The sequence below is a fragment of the Aptenodytes forsteri genome, unplaced genomic scaffold (assembly GCF_000699145.1).
Source record: "Aptenodytes forsteri isolate BGI_AS27 unplaced genomic scaffold, ASM69914v1 Scaffold184, whole genome shotgun sequence".
NCBI lineage: Eukaryota > Metazoa > Chordata > Aves > Sphenisciformes > Spheniscidae > Aptenodytes > Aptenodytes forsteri.
Genome location: NW_008796078.1, coordinates 2386872 through 2405286, shown reverse-complemented (window position 1 = coordinate 2405286; position 18415 = coordinate 2386872). Strand labels below are relative to the sequence as shown.

At 38.3% G+C, this 18415-nt stretch overlaps 1 protein-coding gene across 1 annotated transcript in view; it reads left to right on the top strand.

Annotated features, from left to right (window-relative positions):
- The window catches only part of DNER (delta/notch like EGF repeat containing), an 86761-nt gene that overhangs the window by 48929 nt on the left and 19417 nt on the right, over window positions 1-18415 (top strand). The window contains exons 8-9 of the mRNA XM_009286721.1: window positions 5401-5625; window positions 16697-16819. Of these exons, the coding sequence (XP_009284996.1) occupies window positions 5401-5625; window positions 16697-16819 (348 nt within the window). The remainder of the gene's footprint in view (window positions 1-5400; window positions 5626-16696; window positions 16820-18415) is intronic.

Genomic DNA, 18415 nt, shown 5'->3' with positions numbered 1-18415 from the left:
CCGAGCAGCGGCCCCCCCCGGCCAGCTTTCCCCAGTTTCTGTACTGAGCATGACGTCCCATGGTATGGAATGTCCCTCTGGCCAGTTTGGCTGTGCCCCCTCCCAGCTTCTTGTGCACCTCCAGCCTTCTCAGTCCGTAGAGCATGGGAAACTAAAAAGTCCTTGACTAGTGTAAGCACTGCTCAGCAACAACTAAAACATCGGTGTGTTATCAACATTGTTCTCACCCTAAATCCAAAACACAGCACTGTACCAGCTCCTGGGAAGGAAATTAACTCTATCCCTGCCGAAACCAGGACACAGTGTTATAGGAAAACATTAATCTTTGATAAAAATAGCAAGTATTCAGCTGGCCAACCACATGAAACTGGCTTGGGTTCTTGGGATTTTGCTACTTTCTCTATGCGGAGGTCACCTGCTCTGACAGAAGTGGCAGAAATCTTTTAATTCAGATTAATACATTTTTGAAAAATGTAGCAATAATGGATTTCATAGCCATCCTGTAGAAGGAGATAGAGAGAAAACAATATCATGATTCGGAGTTTAACATATAGATTACTTGAAATTCACGTTTCAGGACTGATATTATTTTACTGTTGACAATTTGATTTGACTAGCTGCAGGTAACTACAGCTAGGCAACGCACTGAGCAACAGTGCCCTGAAATACCTGCAGGTATTTCTGGAAATACTGAAAAGCAGCAAATTTATGAATGCTCTTACTGTGGTTTCTATGGTTTAAAAAAAATAAGGAGTTTGACAGCTACAGAAGATGCTAAGTTGTGATTCATACATGTTGATTTGCAATAGCAGCTAGAAAATGTACCTTGTCACCATGAATTTTAATTGACTGGCAGAACAGAATTTATTTGCCTAGATTAAGAATAGTTTAAGTGTCCAGGTCTTCACTTTTTCTGGGCTTCATTGTTCACGTAAAAGCCTTTTTCTATATTATAGCTTGCAGATGTGATTCTAACTTCTTTAGGTTTATGTACAATGTACAATAAAGCTATTTATTATCTTGATTCCAGGAAACTAGGTCACACAGCTGTTGCATATGGAAGATTTCCCAAGGTTACTGGTGATTAGAGAATGCAGAATTCTTCATATTACCATAAGAGAGTTTAATTTACCTGGAGAACGTTTTGTTGTTAATTAAAATTTTTTATGGCTGTTTAGTTTCTGTTTCTTTCTGCTAATCTCATGTTTTTACCCGGCATCTTCCCAAATTGCTCCTATTTTTAATAGACTTCTCCTTAATGCTTTAACGGGTTTAGCCTCTGTTCATCTTTCTCTGTTAAGACTTAGCTAGGGTGAATCTTAATAAAAATCTTACAACTACATTTTAACGATTTCTTTTTTCCTTATGATGAGTATCTTTTTACTCTTTACAGAATTCTGGTGAACTTCCATCAGGCATCTTGTATTTCTTCATAAAATAATTTTCTATAGGGAAAACAATAAATTGCTTGTATTTCTTTTAATATTTATCCCTGTATTTCAAATCTAAAGATTTTGTAATCCCTAGTCCTAGCAATTCACCGACTTAATTTTTCACATTTGTGTAATTCTTGGAATTAGGTCTAACAATAACGTTCAGGCAAGTTGGTTGTTCCGCAGACCGTATAAAAAGCAGTTGTACAGTATCTTCAGACAATGTTTAACTTCCTTGATTTGTACATGGCTCTTTTGCTTTCAATAGCCAAGTAATTAAAATCCCACCATGATGAGAAATCTGGCTTTTATCCAGAGCTTTTCTATCTCTGAAAACATTTTCTGATCCAGTTTCTATCATTGCCCGGGAGGACTATAGCAATATATGAAGTATATCACCTGATTTACTACTTTTCTTCTTCTTGACAACTAGCCAAATGGTCTGATCCATATAAGCACAAATATTGTATTGTGTTTTTTAGCAGTATAAATATTTTCTAATATTGCTTTTCCCCTTTACCTTCCGTGTTATTCCTTCGGAAAATTTTGCATTCAGATCTTTCAAATCACCAGTAGTCTTTACGTTTCACTCATGTCCCTGTTACACCAATAATGACCTAGATGGAGGGTTGGGGTTGTGTTAGCTGGCTGAAAAGCAGTTCAGGGGACATTTATCTGCAGATAAATAATCCTAATTTTTTTTTCCTACAGCATTTTATTCTGCTTTGAATCAGTGCACCTCTAAATTTGATTTTTAAATTTATTATTTGCGTTATTTGTTTTCAAGAATTTTATTGATATGGACTTAAATTTACATTTAGAAATGCCAGAATAGCAATTTAGATGTGTAGCTACTGCTGCTTTGAGTATTTTCGGATATTTCACTCATACATAAGATTTAAACTTCCAGAATCAACCAAACGCATTTCACAGCGCAGGCAAAGATAGCGCGAGGGCAGCATGTTTTGGTGTATTTTAAACCTGCGTATGTTCGTGAAGTGCTTTGTCACTTGAAACATTAGCCATCTGCCAGTAAGCTTCTCTTTGTAGGGAAGATTATTGCAAAGGTTGTAGTGAAGCAGCATTAGTGTCATTGTGTGACCTCAGATCTCCTTGATCTTTTTCAATCCGGTTTCAGAGTTAGTGTAGAGATTTCACCGGACTCATTGGCGGATCTCCTCCTGGTCATGGTTAAAAGTCCTTGCAGATTCTTTTAAATCTGCCCAGGATTTTAAGATAACAGTACAGGCTTTTTGAATTTGTCAGCAAACCCTTGCTGGAATTAGATTCTTGATTTTACAGTTTCCGTTCTTTTCAGTTTCTGATGGTTATGCAGTTATCATCTACAGGAGGGACCTGTAATATAGTATTCCACAATATCTGTTTTTAAGCTCTCCCTCTTCAACACTGGTGTGCAGGTGGTCCTGATAAAGCCCACGAAGCAATCTGAGCCGTAGGATAGAAAAATGGAGAGGGCAGAAGGCTCTTGCCTCTGTTCTTTGCCTGTGCCCTGCCAGACTTGCTTTTCTTTCCTGGTCTGTTGCTGAGTTTACTTATGACTAAACCGTTAAAAGTTCAATCTGTAGGTTGTTTCCTTTTTTTATTACCTTTTTTAAAAAAAAAAACAACAACCTGGATTATTTTTTCTTTGTTTTTCATTCTATGGGTCTGGCATAAGATTTATGAACATATGAAGGCAACGTGGCTTTTTAAGTCATTTGTCCAAGACCTAATATTATGAAATTGCTACTAAAATCCTGCTGCTAACAGTGCCCAAGAATATCCTAGTTTTGTCTGGAACTCACGGGGCAGTTGTGGCCTTTCTATCTTTTTCTTAGTTACAATAATCTAAGTCCGCTCTGTGTGGGTTACTCGCCTTTGTTTAATATCCATTTCCCCCTCTTTCTGATGCAGTTCACTGAGCTTTTGTGGATCTATAAAACTTGGAGTGTGTCTCCTTGAGGAAGCCCTCAGGATATTAATTTTTTTTTTTTTAAATTTTATTTTTGGTGTGTGCTGGAAACTTTAACATCTTTAGGCTGATTATCTCAGCCCTCACTCACTCTTCAAGTCTTGGAGCTCAGTCAAGTTGACAGACTATGCTCGGTTCACTCGATCTTTCTGGCCCAGGTTTCCAACAAATGTAATCGATCAAGAACAAACTGTAGAATTTGAACCTTTTAGTAAATGTTTGGATTTTTTTGTTATGCTTTAAAATGTAAATTAATCTATTTCTTATGCGCTTGTTTTCAGAAATGCCAACTCCTGACTTGCTACCCATGATCACAGCGCTAGAACTACAGTTAAACAAAGTTACAGTTTAACTCACCTGAATGTGAATCATGAATAATTAGAAAAGAAAGAAAATCAAAATGCCCCGAAAGTAACACATCTGTCAAAATTAACTGAAACCTATTTCCTGATGAATTGTACCTTGCTTGAAATGTGGAATGACATTGTTTATAACAAAAACATTTAATGAGTCAGTAAAACATAATGAGATGCTGTAAAGTATGTATTGAATGTGGGTTTTGGTCTCAATTTTGGTATTCATCATAAGCTTTATACAATATAGGGGTTCAGTTCTCATACATCAACTGCTTTTAAGCCAGCAGCGAGACTTTATAGATACCAAAACTATAGAAGTAAGGTCAAAAATCTGCTTCATTCCATCAGGGATAAGATTTCAATATTGACTGTTAATCCAGAGTGTCACCTGTCATTATTTGGTTTCGTGCTCCGAGTCGTTGGCAGGCTGCTATACAACAGAGACATCTCCTCCATCTTGATCCTTTCTCTCACCATCAGGCACGTTTTGTGGTTTGCTTTTCTTTTTTTTGGTAAATTTGTTTTTCTTTCTTTCTGATTAAATATTTTTCAAATCCTAGAATAGTTTTTCGTGCGTTTACCTATTTTCTTTGGTGCCTGAAACGTTGCTAGTGTCTCCTGGGTAGCAGTGGCAATGTGGTCTGCTTTTGTCTTTTAGACTGGCACAACTGCAGTGGTTTACGCTTTCTGTTAGAGTAGATTGGTAAAGCTGGCTTGACGGGTTTTGAGTGGAGGCTGGCCTGATTTGCTCCTAATTTCTCATTCCGGGTGATTAGTGTATTGTAATTTTAAAAGCTGTTCTACAAGGTAAGATATTCCGGGGAATTTCGAGCCTGAAAAGTGGTGGTCTGTACGAATGGACCAAATACTCATCAAAAAATATTAGAGTTGAGTGGAAAGGAGTTTGCTTTTTTATTTGGAGGGGTGCTAGAATTTAAGTATTCTTTTCTGACTTGCTTTCAGGTACAATAACCACGCTTCACATTGCTATGTATGTGATATATGTGTATGTGATTAAAAACTATAGTTAGTATACTGCGATTTGTTCAAATGTTATTATTTTCTACATCTGATGAAAACAACTCCCTTGCGAGGATATCCTTTTCTTTATGTCTAATTTTTACATGGTGTTGCTTCAAGAAATCACTGTCTCTCCTGCTAATAAGAAGTATGTTCTTGTAAAAGGTAATCTTTTAAATTATTGACGCTCAGGTGAACTCATGTGCTGCTTTAGAGGTGGTTATGCTTAACAAACACATTAACAGAAATGAAAAAAAGATCAGTTTTGGCTTTTCTTTTTTTCCAGGCTAGTCTGTTCCTGCTCTTTAGAAAATGTCTTCTGCTTTTCTAGCCAGATACACTTCGTAAAGTGGATAAGCACTGTCAGATTCAACAAATATTTTTGCACTTTACTGCCTTAATCATATGATAGTGTGATTCTACCTGAAACATCTTACATCATACCATGTTAATGGGTAAAATTAGAGTTTAATATATATAGGAAGCCTGTATTTTTGTAATTTTCATAGAATAAAAAAATGGTATAGATATGTCAATGGCTTACTTTTAACTTGCTTTAGTTATTAAAATTGTATGCATACCAGAATGTTTACTTACCAAAACCATTTATTTCTTTTAGGGTTTTTAGGAACCTCTTGTGAAGAAAAAATAGACCCTTGTGCGTCGTCTCCCTGCCAGAACAATGGAACCTGTTATGCAGACAGACTTGCCTTCTCCTGCAGTTGTAGTCCTGGATTTACAGGACCTACATGTGCTCAGCTGATTGACTTCTGCGCTCTGAATCCTTGTGCCCATGGCATTTGTCGCAGTGTTGGAACCAGCTACAAATGCCTCTGTATCCCTGGTTTGTACCAGTTACATGTTTTGTAAATCTTCTAATGTTTTTATATGTAGATTCCAATATATAGTTTAAAATCCACTTCCTTTTTTCTTTTCAGTATATAAAACATTGAGCAGATGTTCTATCTGTTTAGAATAATGATAGGAATCTACACATTACATTTGGAAAATCAAAAATTGCAGAGTGAGCACTGAAAATACCCACTGAGATCCATATGGCTTGGTTGGTATCTACAGCTGTATTATAAACTGTAGTCTGCAGGATAAATCTTTTTAAGGTGAGGTATCAGTGTCATTGAAATGACAAAATTTGGTAGAGAGAATGGAAAACGTGACACTGATGATTTGGGAAGGAGTGGAAACGAACAAGGTAGCTGAACAAAGGTAGAGAAGGAAAAAAGAATTGGTTACCCCAAAGGGTTTAGTTCTACTATCCATGTTTACATAAATTATCTCTTTTCAGAAGTTCCAGTGATACTGCTTTAGGTGAGTATAGCTAGTAGACTCAGCTGGTAACTGTTTGATAATATAGCCTAACAATGCAACAGTGTCTGGGTTGCATTTGCTTAGCTCTAGATTTTTTTGCTTCATTGTACCAATGTAACACAATATTGGAGTGCTTATAGCTCCCTTTATATGTTTTAGCAATCCTAATTAATAGGTGAAGTAGCAGTTAAAATGACTGATACCATGTGCTGCACACCCACTACCAATAATCTTTGTTTTCATTTGAATAATTTTGGCACTTTTTTTTTTTTAAAGTCTGTTCCTATAAAGCTATAAACTGGAAAACTGCAGAAGTTAAGGAGGAAATAAATCCCCAGTGTACAAGGGATAAGCTAAGGAGTGATCTTGGATAGTTAGTAGCTCTGCATATACATAGTGCTGTGACACGCACGCTGTTCTCCAAAGTTCCTTTCAGAGGAATACCTTCTCTCTGCTGCACTGCCTTGCCTCGTGGGAAACCAGTCGCAATTCTCCAGCTCTCTTTCCTTCCTTCTCAGTTAGCGGGATGTGGAGGTGTCCTACCAATCGCAAAGGTTTTGCCTGAAGTAGGCAAGCACTCCTATGGGTGGTGAGTCTGAACATTAGTACGTGCCACATCCAGATGTTTTCTTTTTAGCCTGTGCATAGAAGTCAGCTTCTTTCTCTTCCAAAAAGAAGTTTCTCCTTTTTTTTTCCCAAGACAGAAGCCCACAATCCGTTCCTAGAACACTTCAGGTTAGGATAGCGAGGCTTAGGACAAAAAGTAAGTAAAGTAACTGTTTAATTTGACTTTCATGTATTATTGGCAATTTGAGGAAGAAAGATGTCGCTGCTTGCTGCTTCTGCTTCTTATGGCTTTAGAGCAAGGTGAAATGTAGAGAACTCTCCTATTTTCCTTGTAGAGTGAGCTTTTATCTAAGATTCTGTAGCCCATAAAACTGGTATCTCATCTGAAGAGCGATCCCTGAAGACACAAGAATTACCAGCTAATGTCTTTGTCTTGGACGGTATATTGAGCGCACACTTCAAAGTGTTGCTTTCAGTAACTGATGCATGCGATCTTCAAGGAAATTCCAGATGTTGAGAGTGAAGTTTGAAGCTGCTTAAGGATGAAAGCTTTCATCCCTTCGTAGGAATAATGGATTGATTTTTGAAAATAAGCCACCACTCCTTAAATCAATAAATGTGGTAAGAACAGGGTTCAGCGTTATGAATACCTCAGCATAAGGCATCGTGTCGTGTAGCAAGGTTCTCACTGATGTATGCTATCCTGAGAGGGAGGCCACCACGTGGTTGTGTTGCTTCACAGTTTTATTGCTGAAATTTTCTTCTTGCAGTGTGTTTTGATTTTTTGGAATGAAGATACTTTTAGTAATAGGCTAGACAACTGGCTATATAGTACTTAGTGCAGTTACCAAGTTTGTGCATATATAATACAATTGTCCTGATCCAGAGCGTGATGTAACAGCGAAGTCTGTTTTGACTAAATTTTATAAAGCCTATTGAAAAAAGGTAGTTTTTGGAACTCGGCTCAATGAGCAGTCCTACCTTTTCTAGACTGTCTAGTTTTCTTACGTTGATTCCGATAGGTCTGAATTTAACTGGTATAGAAAACACTAACCTTCTGTGCATTTTGTGTTGAGTTGTTTCTCCACCAGAATGGATTAGTTTTATTTGTGGATATGGGGAGTTTGCAATGAAATCTACTAACGCAGCATTTTTAGAAGGTGTGAGGATTAATCGCTGCTATTTAGAGACAAGGAAAGGACCATCAGAAGTTGGTTTTTGGAGAGGTACTCACAAATGAACAGAAGCTGGTGGAAATTTGTAGTTTGGATTTGACGGATTTATAATCAAAAGTACATACCTCTTTATTAAGGAGAAAAATATGAAAGTGAAATGCAGACAATACCATAGTAGTGTTATCTCATAATTCATTTGTTGTCCAACAGACGTGAGTTTATACATGCAGGATTGTAAGAATCTCATGTAAGAGCTTTAACCATTGAGACGTATTAACTTATTTAACAAAAAAACCCAGAAGCCTCCGTTTTATGGACAGTTTTTCAGGAAGCATCCTCAATTCTTCTGCTTGCAACTTTTCAGAAACCAGAGGGCGGGTAGATTTTTGTGGCAAGATAGGTCCAGATGTTTACGTGACCTCAAATGTTTTCAGCTCAGATGTTTCCGTGAATGGTGTGGGCAGTTTTCATCTGAGCAGAAGAATGGCGTTATGTAATGCAGAAGAGTATTTCCTAACGTGTGGTTTGTTTTTATATATCTCAGGAGGTGAAGATGATAATTCTTTCATTACAAATTTTCAGTCTTCCTTTTTGAAGTGTTTAATTGCTTTTCTGTTCATTTGCATAATAGAGGAATCCTTAGAGAAAAGAATTGGGTATTGAGATGAAGAGCAACAGGCCTAATCACATTTAAATAGAGCTAGCATATCCTGTCTTATCGAGAGCACAAACTACAATTCATGTCAGTTGATAACTAGTTCCATGTCTGACAAAATCTCTTTTTGATTGCAGGTAGTTGAAATTGCTAGGTGCTGTTTTCATAAATTCATTTTTAGACCTGAGAATTTAATAGTTTAATATTTAGCCCTTCATTTTGGATAGTATTCTCCTCACCCAGCCCCCAGAAGGACTAAATAGCAGAGGGAGTGCACAGGAAAAAAAGGTTTAAAGTTAAAAAAATCTGGAAAGACAGGAAAAAAAGTGCTCAGCAGGTAGGAATACGAGAGTGACTTGGTAGTATCAACTATTCCTTGATTGGCTAGCGAGTGTTTTGTTAACGTGTTCGGATTCGTAACAGAAAGCTGCTGTTTTTCCAGCTATTGAACGGTACAAGCAGTTAGGGCATGGTCAAGAAAAATCTCTGCAGAGGATGGAGAAGCTATTGAGAGGAGGAGCTGCCTAACGCTGGGCAACAAGGAAAGTGATCAAAATGTATCAATGTGTTTTGGGCTTTAAGTGTTTTTTAATGTATGACTGAAAAATGTAAAAAAATTTTCTGCTAAATTTCTGGTGTAAAAAGGGATGTGATTTCCAAACTGGAGTATCGGGAGCTGTCCAGCACGAGTGACCTTCCCGGAGTCGTCCGTGGTAGGAAAAACTAGGCATTTCTTCTTCCAGGGAAACGGGGGAAGTTTTAATCTTCTTCAGAACGTTCTTTGCCTGTGGTTCAAACAACAGAAAGCTAGTTAGATATTCTTGGACTGATAAAAGCTTTTTTTTCTGCAATTTGTCACCTAAACCTGATGAGAGGTTGTTGGTTAGGTTTGTTCAAATTAATTGTGTGTCACACAGGACTTAAAAGTAGTCTGACACGTCTCATGTTATGCAAAATTATTTTTATTTAAATAATATTTGTGCATTTAAAAGTTAGCCAGATGAGAAGCCATAGCAGCTGCGTCCAAGACCATATATGGTACTTCTTTAATTGAACTCTTTTGTGTTGCTCCATGTGTGAAATTTAATGGGAAGTATTTAAAAAAACAGTTTCTTTTTTCCAAAAAATTTGTAGACTGCTGTAAACTTCACTTTTAAAAATGACAACTTGTTTTAGAGGGACTTCCCTCTACAAATAATATTACTTGCTTCATATCAAGGTGGAACTAAAGGCCAAGTTATGAGAGTTTGTCTTCAATCTGTCAATAATTTAAAATCTTGGATAACTTATTTCAAAAGATCATTAAAGAACTGCACCTAAGCGGTAGCAAGGTAGGAATAGTCAGGATTGTTTGTTTTCTTCTGCTATGCCTTTTCATTGTTATGAATGTACCATCATGGGGTTTTTAATTTTTTTTTTTTAATCTTACTAGTAGCATTTGAACCAATTACCTTCGGAGATTTTTCCTCATGAGTTAAAGGCACTGTAGGTAAAGGGGAGTCAACTTCTTTGTAGATCAGCATTTGGAAGGCATCATAATACACACTTTGCCAGTGGTTTGAGTAATTACAGAGTGTAAGGCAGATGAGCAATTAAACTTGAGGATTCCTATGTTCCAATTCCTAAAAAAACCCCCTAAAGTAGTGACTATAGAGCACGGCCTAACACATTTTTTGTATCTTCATCAAAAAGCAGTTTGATAGAGTGGATGAGTTACCTCGCTGGTATATTAAAAAGCTGAATTCTATTTACAATTTTGCCTGCAGGGACTTCGACGGTCTCTGTCACAATTACTTGTAAAGTGGATGAATAAAATTTGTGTGCAGCTTAGTAGCATTATCAAGGGTTAATAATAAACATACTGAACTACATAAAGGTATTGCCGTACATTAATAGGAAAGAAATGATCTCTGCCTCTTGGCCCTGAGCCTTTCTGGCTTGCAGGCTCTCAGTATCAGTGTGCCAGCTCCTAGACTACTGACTTCTTTGTACAAGAGTCTTTCACTTTCAGACATGTCCCTGAATTCATATACATTATTTTTTTTAGATATATTAATGGTAAAGTTTATTAAATGACATTTTAGAGCACTCTTCTATATTGGTTATATGGTATATCTGAAACATACTGTTTCAAAAACTTCAGAACCTGCCCCTTACTTCTTTGTGTTCCGTTCTAGGTGCCACGTTCTTTTTTTTGAGGTATTTGACAGAGGATATAATTACTTATTACAGAAGCAAAGCGCTGCAGAGTTTTGCTTGTATGTGTGACCGGAATGCCATCCTTCCTTTATGCGCTGTTTCTACTAGCAGGCATAGTGTCAGCTGGATTTTCATCTGTGTTACTTCTGCCTCAAAAATTAAACAAGAGAGGAATTTTAAACAGTTCCAATTAGCCCAAGGTCTGTGAAAGTCTCCTTGCTTGGTAGGCAGTTTGGTTTCCATGCTTTTTTGGCCAGTGTACAGATTTGAAGAATGACAAAGGATAGTTATTACACTTGCGTATCCGCACAATTTGCGGAACACACACAACCAGGCATTTACTACCAATTTTTTTGTGTGTTGGCTTTCATTGTGCGCGTTGTTATGCATAACCTACAACATCTAATGGCTTGTACAGAAAAGCTAATTTGTGTAAGTTAACTTGGAACACAGTCTAATAATTTTGAATGTTCCCATTTCCAGAATGGAGAGGAAAAAAATGTGTAAGTTATTTCTAAGTTGAATATACTTGTTTTTCAAATGTCTGCTGAGAGGGCTCTGTGGAATTCAGAAGTCTATGCAACAATACCTACTTTGTATTATATGTGTGACTTTTCAATTGCCCATGAAACTTTACCTTTAAATCTTTAATTATATGCTTACACACCCACATTATTAATACTTATCACCTGTCCCTTTACAGGTCACAAAGAAACACCCAGTGTTTGGACATTAGATCCATAGTTTGTGTTGTGTTTTCATGCTTAGCCCATGTTAAAGAACTAATCTTGATAAAAATTCTTGTGCTCGTTTTGTCGGATTTCTGATCTAGAGCCTGGTTCATGAAACCAGTGGGATCCCATTGTGTCTGTTCGGAGAACGTTTATTTAGTCCCTGAATCCCAAAGCAGTTTCTTTCTCCTCTTTAAACCTTTTCCCCTCTTTACACTCCATTATTTTAATAGAGCTGCTGTAACCAATTTCAAATGCAAATATTTAATATATTCTTTTTAATTTTGTCTGGCCCAAAGCGAAGAAATCTATCTAGAAATTGAATAACTTAATATCGCAGCAAAGTTTTGCATTTGGCTTTCTTAAAGACATGGGGGTATGGAGTTTAAAAGTGCAAAGCTCATGTACAGACCTTAACACCTGTCCTCTACTTTATAAATATATATGATATAGCACATATAGAACTTTTTTTGGGAAAAAAAAAAGAGTGTCGGAAAAAATTCCACAGGGTACGAAGAGTGGTGGCAACTTCAGAAGTAGTACCATGGAGTATGTTTCCTCTGCACTTGATTTTTTGCTCATGTAGCTTAATAGATGGTCATAGGAGAGTAGGTTTATCTCAGTGCCTTTGCAGAGGCAAGTGCAACATTTGTCTGTAACCGTACCAATTTTTCTTTTCTCTGTCTTTTCCCTTCCCACGTTTTGGAACTGGGCGGGAAATGCAAGCTCTGGCAGAAGTGACTTTAGGTTAATGCCAGTTCCAGACTGTCTGAGAGCCCTTTATTGCCTCTGTTTCCTCATCTTGTTTCCACTTCTACGTTCAGACAACCCTCCACGCAATCTGGCCGTGGCTGGCAAGCATGCCTTCCTACCGTCCTGCCATCTGGAGCGGCTCTTCTCTCTTTCTCTTATTTAATTGCGATATAAGCTCAGGCTTTAACTGAACACATGCAACTGTGTTGGTGAGCGGCCATATATGAACTGATGCTATTCCCTGCAAAATAGAGCTCTCTCGCATTGTATCCCCTTAGGCCTTCCCATAAAGATGGGATTTTTGTCCTGCTGCCTCGATTTGCTGAAGTGTTAAGTGTGGATAAGCCCAGGGAATCGCTGTTGAGGAGCTAGTGTCTAAGAAAGCCTCAAAAGCTTTCAACTTTGTTTTTTATTGATTTGTAAAGGGAATAGTAAGCTTTTCCCTCTCTCTTTTGTTCACCTGATAGTGCAGATATTCTCCAGACGCTGACAAGCACGGCTGTATCTTTCGCTGTGCTGTGCTTGTCAAAGCTCTCGAAGGCTTTGACAAAACCCGTGGCTTCTCCTCATCAGCCTGCGGGACACAGGTTGTGTGTTCCCTTTCACGTTTTGTGCCCCTTTGCGGTTTTTAACATAGCCACGTGCAAAGAGAGTGCACCTCGGCATGTAGCTGTCTGAAGACCATGCCAGAGAGCATCAGGCAAATATCCTGGCCTCTTCAAGGCAGCCTCCCTGTTGCTTAAGAAAGAGAAAGAAAGATTTGGGAATCCAGAGGAGAGCGGCAACAGATCTGTTCCTGCCTTTGTAAAGACCAGTAGCAGGACAGTCGTGTAGAGGGAGAAGAGGTAACGTAAGGACATCTTTATTTTAGGGTTTTTTTTAGGTTCCCTGTCCGTTCCCCAGCCTCTGAAGAGAGCACATCAGAATGGGACCATCATTGGCCAGTTCTGCTTGAGTTCATGAAGGTGCTGTTATTGAAGGCGTATCCAGTTTCTACTGACCTGGAAAAAAGTTGTTTAATAATATTAGTTGCACTTTTTGAAGCTGCAGTGCCCAATGTGGTTTTTTTCCCTGCTCAGGACACAGCAGCTGGAGAAGTGTTGTTAATGTAGGTATTGTTTCTTTCTTTCTGAATATGTCCACAGAAATGTTATACACCACAAAAGATGCAAATAGCTGTATTTGGCATTGCTTGTGAACATAAAAGCAGCAGAATCATAATGTTACTAGAAAGAGAGGAAGCAACTATCCTAGAGTCTGTTATTCTGAAGTTATCTATGAAAAAAATTACTGTTTCCATCTGAATTCTTTAATGAAAATATAGAAATTATCTCTAGTCTTGAGGATATATGTATGAATTCAGTATAATACATGGTTTATATATCAGTATAATTTAAAAGCAGTAATACGGAGGGAAACGCTTGTTATAAATGATATGGGGCCTCTTAGCTCCATGAGAAGAAACACGCCATTCCCTCGGGTGCCTGGTCCCACAGCAGAACTTTCTCCACTCACATCAGTTAACAGCAGAAGGAAGCTGCTGGCACCAAGGTGAGGATGATGAGGGTGAAATCGTGTGTGGGCGATATCTGCCCTCTCGTGGAGAGAGAAAACATCTTTCCCTCACTGCGTGCAGCGTCTGACAGCGTGGGCTGTCTTAATCCTAAGGAGGCGATACGATAGTTCATGTTGATTTTGGAAACCAGGCAACTATTCAGTCACAAATTTCCCTCTGCTGCCTTTGAAAGGTGAGAAGCGTGCAACACGTGGAAAACAAATTTTATTTCTTTTTCAAAATATCTAGTTACGTCTGTGTTCAACACAGGGAATTCCCATATGTTTTTCTTTTAAGTTTTCTGATTTTGGTGGTTTGTATGTTGGCTACAGGTGTCACGACATAAGGATATTTCCCTTTATCATAAGCTAGATAAACTTCATCATAGGCTAATAAAAACCCCATAACATTTAGCATAATTAATTCTGTATTGCCTGGCTAACAGTTCGGAAATGTTTCTTAATAACCTACTGGTCCAACTAACTGTTTACTATGAAAAGACGATTCTGTGCAAAATCAAATGGGTAATATTGCGTATACATCTTGTGTGGTACTAACATCTGTTGTATCTTCATACGGTTTTATTTTTAATTATCCGTAAGAGGGAGGGGGGATGGAAATGGTGTCTGGAGGTGCCATTTGTCGTGTTTTCTATGGTTCTGTGAGAATTTTGGGGAAAACTTAGACCAATTTAGACCTTTTATAGCTATATGTGATAAGTAAATCAAGATTTTAAAAAGCATATAAACACTGTTCCAATGCATGGTATTGTCTTATAGATTACAAGTACGTATTCGTGGTATTATATCACACTAATAGGAGGTCGAGGGGAGTATCGGCTATGATGAGTCAAGAAGGTTAAATATTTAACTGAGTTAACCCAAATTAATCCACGGTAGGGGTGTGGGAAGAGTGTCCTTATGTACTGTTAACATAGCATGACGTATCTTCTCTGTATGACTGTTCTTTGTGAACCAATGTTTTTAATATGAAAGCGTATTTGAAACTGCTTTTTTAAATGTGTAATATAGACCTTCATCAGAATGAAATTTCAAGAACATTGAGCAAAGTTGACGAACAGAGGCAAGATTTTGTTTAAAACAAATAAAAAATTTCCCAGCCTACGTTGTTTTCGGTACCAGGCAAATATTACAAAATAACGAGCGTGCGGTAACCACTGCGCACAAAGCGTCTCTGGGATTGCGCTGTGGACGATAGCATGGGCTAGAATGTCTATCCTCACCTTTTCACGGATGGGTAAGGAAGAGATGGTGCCGTGGTGTCATGAAGCCAAACCATTTACCGAAACATCGGAAAGCAGTAATTTGTGTTAATTATGCAGTCAGTTCAGTTGAAGTTAAGTGCGTGGTCTGTGGTTTGCTTGCGAGGAAGGTAGGCTGTGCGGTGCCTCGAGCCAGGTGCTGTGACTTGCAGTTATTGGCAGCACGTAACCAGCGGTTGAAGAGATGCAGAAAATGCCAAAGTCTGGTCACACAATTATTTGCTGTAATTTCCAGGAAAGGGGGTAGGCGTTATGAAAGATGCACGTTTTAGTAGAAATATTTGTACTATTTGTATTTGTACTTTCAAAAAGGTAAGAACATATTTTGTTTAATATATGAAATTCTGAACCTTCCCCTAAAGGTAATTTGGCTAATTACGAAGCACTCCCTGTGCCCCCAAAGGAGGGGGAAACTGTTTAGAAAGACTTGAGCAAATTGCCCCGTACTTTTTTCATTGGTCAAACACACTAGCAGTTTTACAATTCTTCTGTGCTAATGCTTGTCTATCAGGGAGAAAGCAGTGCTTGTGGCGCATTTAAATGCGTTATTTGTACTTACTTAAGCATTATGACCAATCTGTTTTCTTTTTTCTCTTGTTGATGTATTAATTGCCTATAAATCTAGACATTGTTTCTGGAGTTGGAAAGCCCCTACCTTGAGAAAGAAAAAGGAAAAAGAAAAAAAGAAAAGAAAAAAAGAAAGTGAAAAGAAAGAAGAAAGGAAGCTTTTCATTAACAAAACTATAACCTGGGGCTATTGAAAAGGAATTAAATAAGCTTCTTGGTATCAAATATAATAGTCTTCAAAATGACCAGGCTTATGATTCTTCATATTTAATACTAAGTAACCAATATAATCAGGCAAACGTATTTTAGCATTACAGCTAGTTTATTTCCGCTGTTACGCTATACTAATTTATGCTGTTACTTAATACAAGTAGGTTCTACTTGGACCTGATACGCTATATCTAGAAAGTCATTTCAACTACTGTTAAGACTGATGATCGTATGAGACACTAAATAATGAGGAAAAGTGCTATTTCAAGTGGATTAACTCCTTATTTCTTACCTCATGATACAAATGACTCGGTGGCCATCAGCAGGTCTCGTAGCTTTTCTGTACTCCTGCTTTCTTTGTCTGCATAATCAGACCATAATACCTGCCTACGGCTTGGGAAGGCTGTAAAAATTAAGTATCCTACTGCTTCTACAGTGTTTTGACGTTGTACAGCATTAAAGTTAAAACACACGATCGTGTAACTACCGTTATACAATTATCACCACTTTGATGAAAGGTGGCTTTGATGCAAGGATCCGAGAAAGCTAGGAGATACGTCGATATTAGTTTATTCCTTTTTTACGATCGGAGCGTGGTTATTCGCATTGTCCATCGTGGGCTTGGTCACCCAAGGTGTTTACGGCCTCGCTGTGGTTTATCGCAGGGGCAGCGGCTGGGGCTTCTCTCAGAACATTGTGCTTCCAGGATTATTATTTTTTTTTTGTAATTTCACCTGGGGAGGAGATGTCCTTGAAAGCATTGTCTTAACGTGTATCTCTCTGCACAGTGTATTTCAATTAGCAAGCATCTGCCCAGAATCTATAGTTGCTTAGCTGTTATTTTTTACTGGGAAGTGTTTCACAGCTTGTTTTATTTGCTCTTTGTGCGACGTAGGTTACCATGGCCTTTACTGTGAAGAGGAATATAACGAATGCCTGTCTGCGCCCTGCCAGAACGGAGCCACCTGCAGGGACCTCGTCAATGGCTATGAGTGCGTGTGCCTCGCTGAGTATGAAGGTAGGACGGGGTTTGCCTCTCGTTTTTGAATTGTTCTATGTATTTTTTGATGGTAGGTTCTGTTGCGAACAGAGATATACAATACCCTCCGCTGAGCCGAAATAAATCCCACATCTAAAATTAGCAGAAACAAACTTCTTAAGTGTAGATCCTGATCCCGCAATCTTTATTCAAACGAGGAGTTCAGATTTAGCTGGTCTGTGAGAAATGTATGTCCTTGTCTGGGGAGAAACGGCTTCTCTCTGTTCTTCTTAGGTGTACTTTTTTCTGCTCTTTTTAAGATACGTTAGAAAGTGATGGGTTTTTAAAAGAAAACACAACTGTTAAATAAAATTTTTCATCAGTTGTTGTTAGGAGCCATTAGGAGGAGGGCTTTCCAAATTATTTTATTTATTTTCTCCAGTGAAGTGAGTTAAAAACATAGTAACAAAAGATTAGTATTTGAAACAGATTAGCACAAAGGAGTAGAAATGAAAGTTTTATGTTGAAAGTTCATTTAGAAGACCATAAAGCCCAGAGACAGTAGTAGGTTCATGACTGCTTTCCCATGTTAACTGCAGCTATTCCTAGGTATGTTCGAATGGAATCGGTCTTCAGCATTTCTTAAGCAATTTATAAAATAGAGCAGAAAAGTATGTGTATTGCTAGACAAAAATCGTTTACCTTGCAGTGGATTTCAGCTTTACACAGAGCAGCACATATCAGCTGTCTGTGACATGTCCCTCTGTGGAGGGCTAAAATGATACTTTTTTTGTCTATTCTGTTTCGAATCACGCTGTGAGAACATTTTGAATGCAATTTTATATGTTGTTAGTATTAAAATATATATATATTTTACATAGAATGACTATGTTTTAAGGAACATTACCCCAGCATTTTCTCATTAAGCATATCAATCCTTATCTGTGTTGATAAGTAATGCTCACTTAACAGCTGCTTGAGGCTAAATATGTATTTCATGCTGGTTATTGCACCGCTTTTTGACAACAGATACAGAATTCATCATTTTAGAGGCTTAGTGAGGAAATGACCCTCAGCTTCTCATGACAGTTTAAAGGGCACTTAACCATAATGTTATGACTTCATGTTCTGTTCTCATCCGACCTGTACATGCAGCTGAAAGCACTGCGTGCGCAGCACATTTTGCTTTAAATGAACGCAGGGGACCTGGTCCTGTAAGCAGTTTTTGCTGATTACTGAGCTTTCTTCAGTGACGCTAACGAATAGAGCTGAGGTACCCAGCTGAAGATACTATGTGGGCCATTAGAGGCCCCAATTTTACCCCCACCAACCCAGACCCCCAGTCTGCAGTCCCCTCTTCTGCCTCCATCCCCCCCCTGGCTGGCAAACGGACGAGAGCTGCTGTCGCTGGTCTGGACCGAAGTATCTGCCAGCGCGTACCTGTGGGCTTCTGGCTCCGCTGGCCGCTGCTGCTTAGCTGCAGGATGCTCAAACTAGAGTGCTCTGCCTTTTTTTGCTGCTGACAGACTGACCAAATGATTTCAGCAGGTCTGTAGAGAGCGAGTACAGACCTGTACTCACATGTGTGAGAGAGTGTATGTGTATGTATATATTAAAAAAAAAAAATATTTTTTT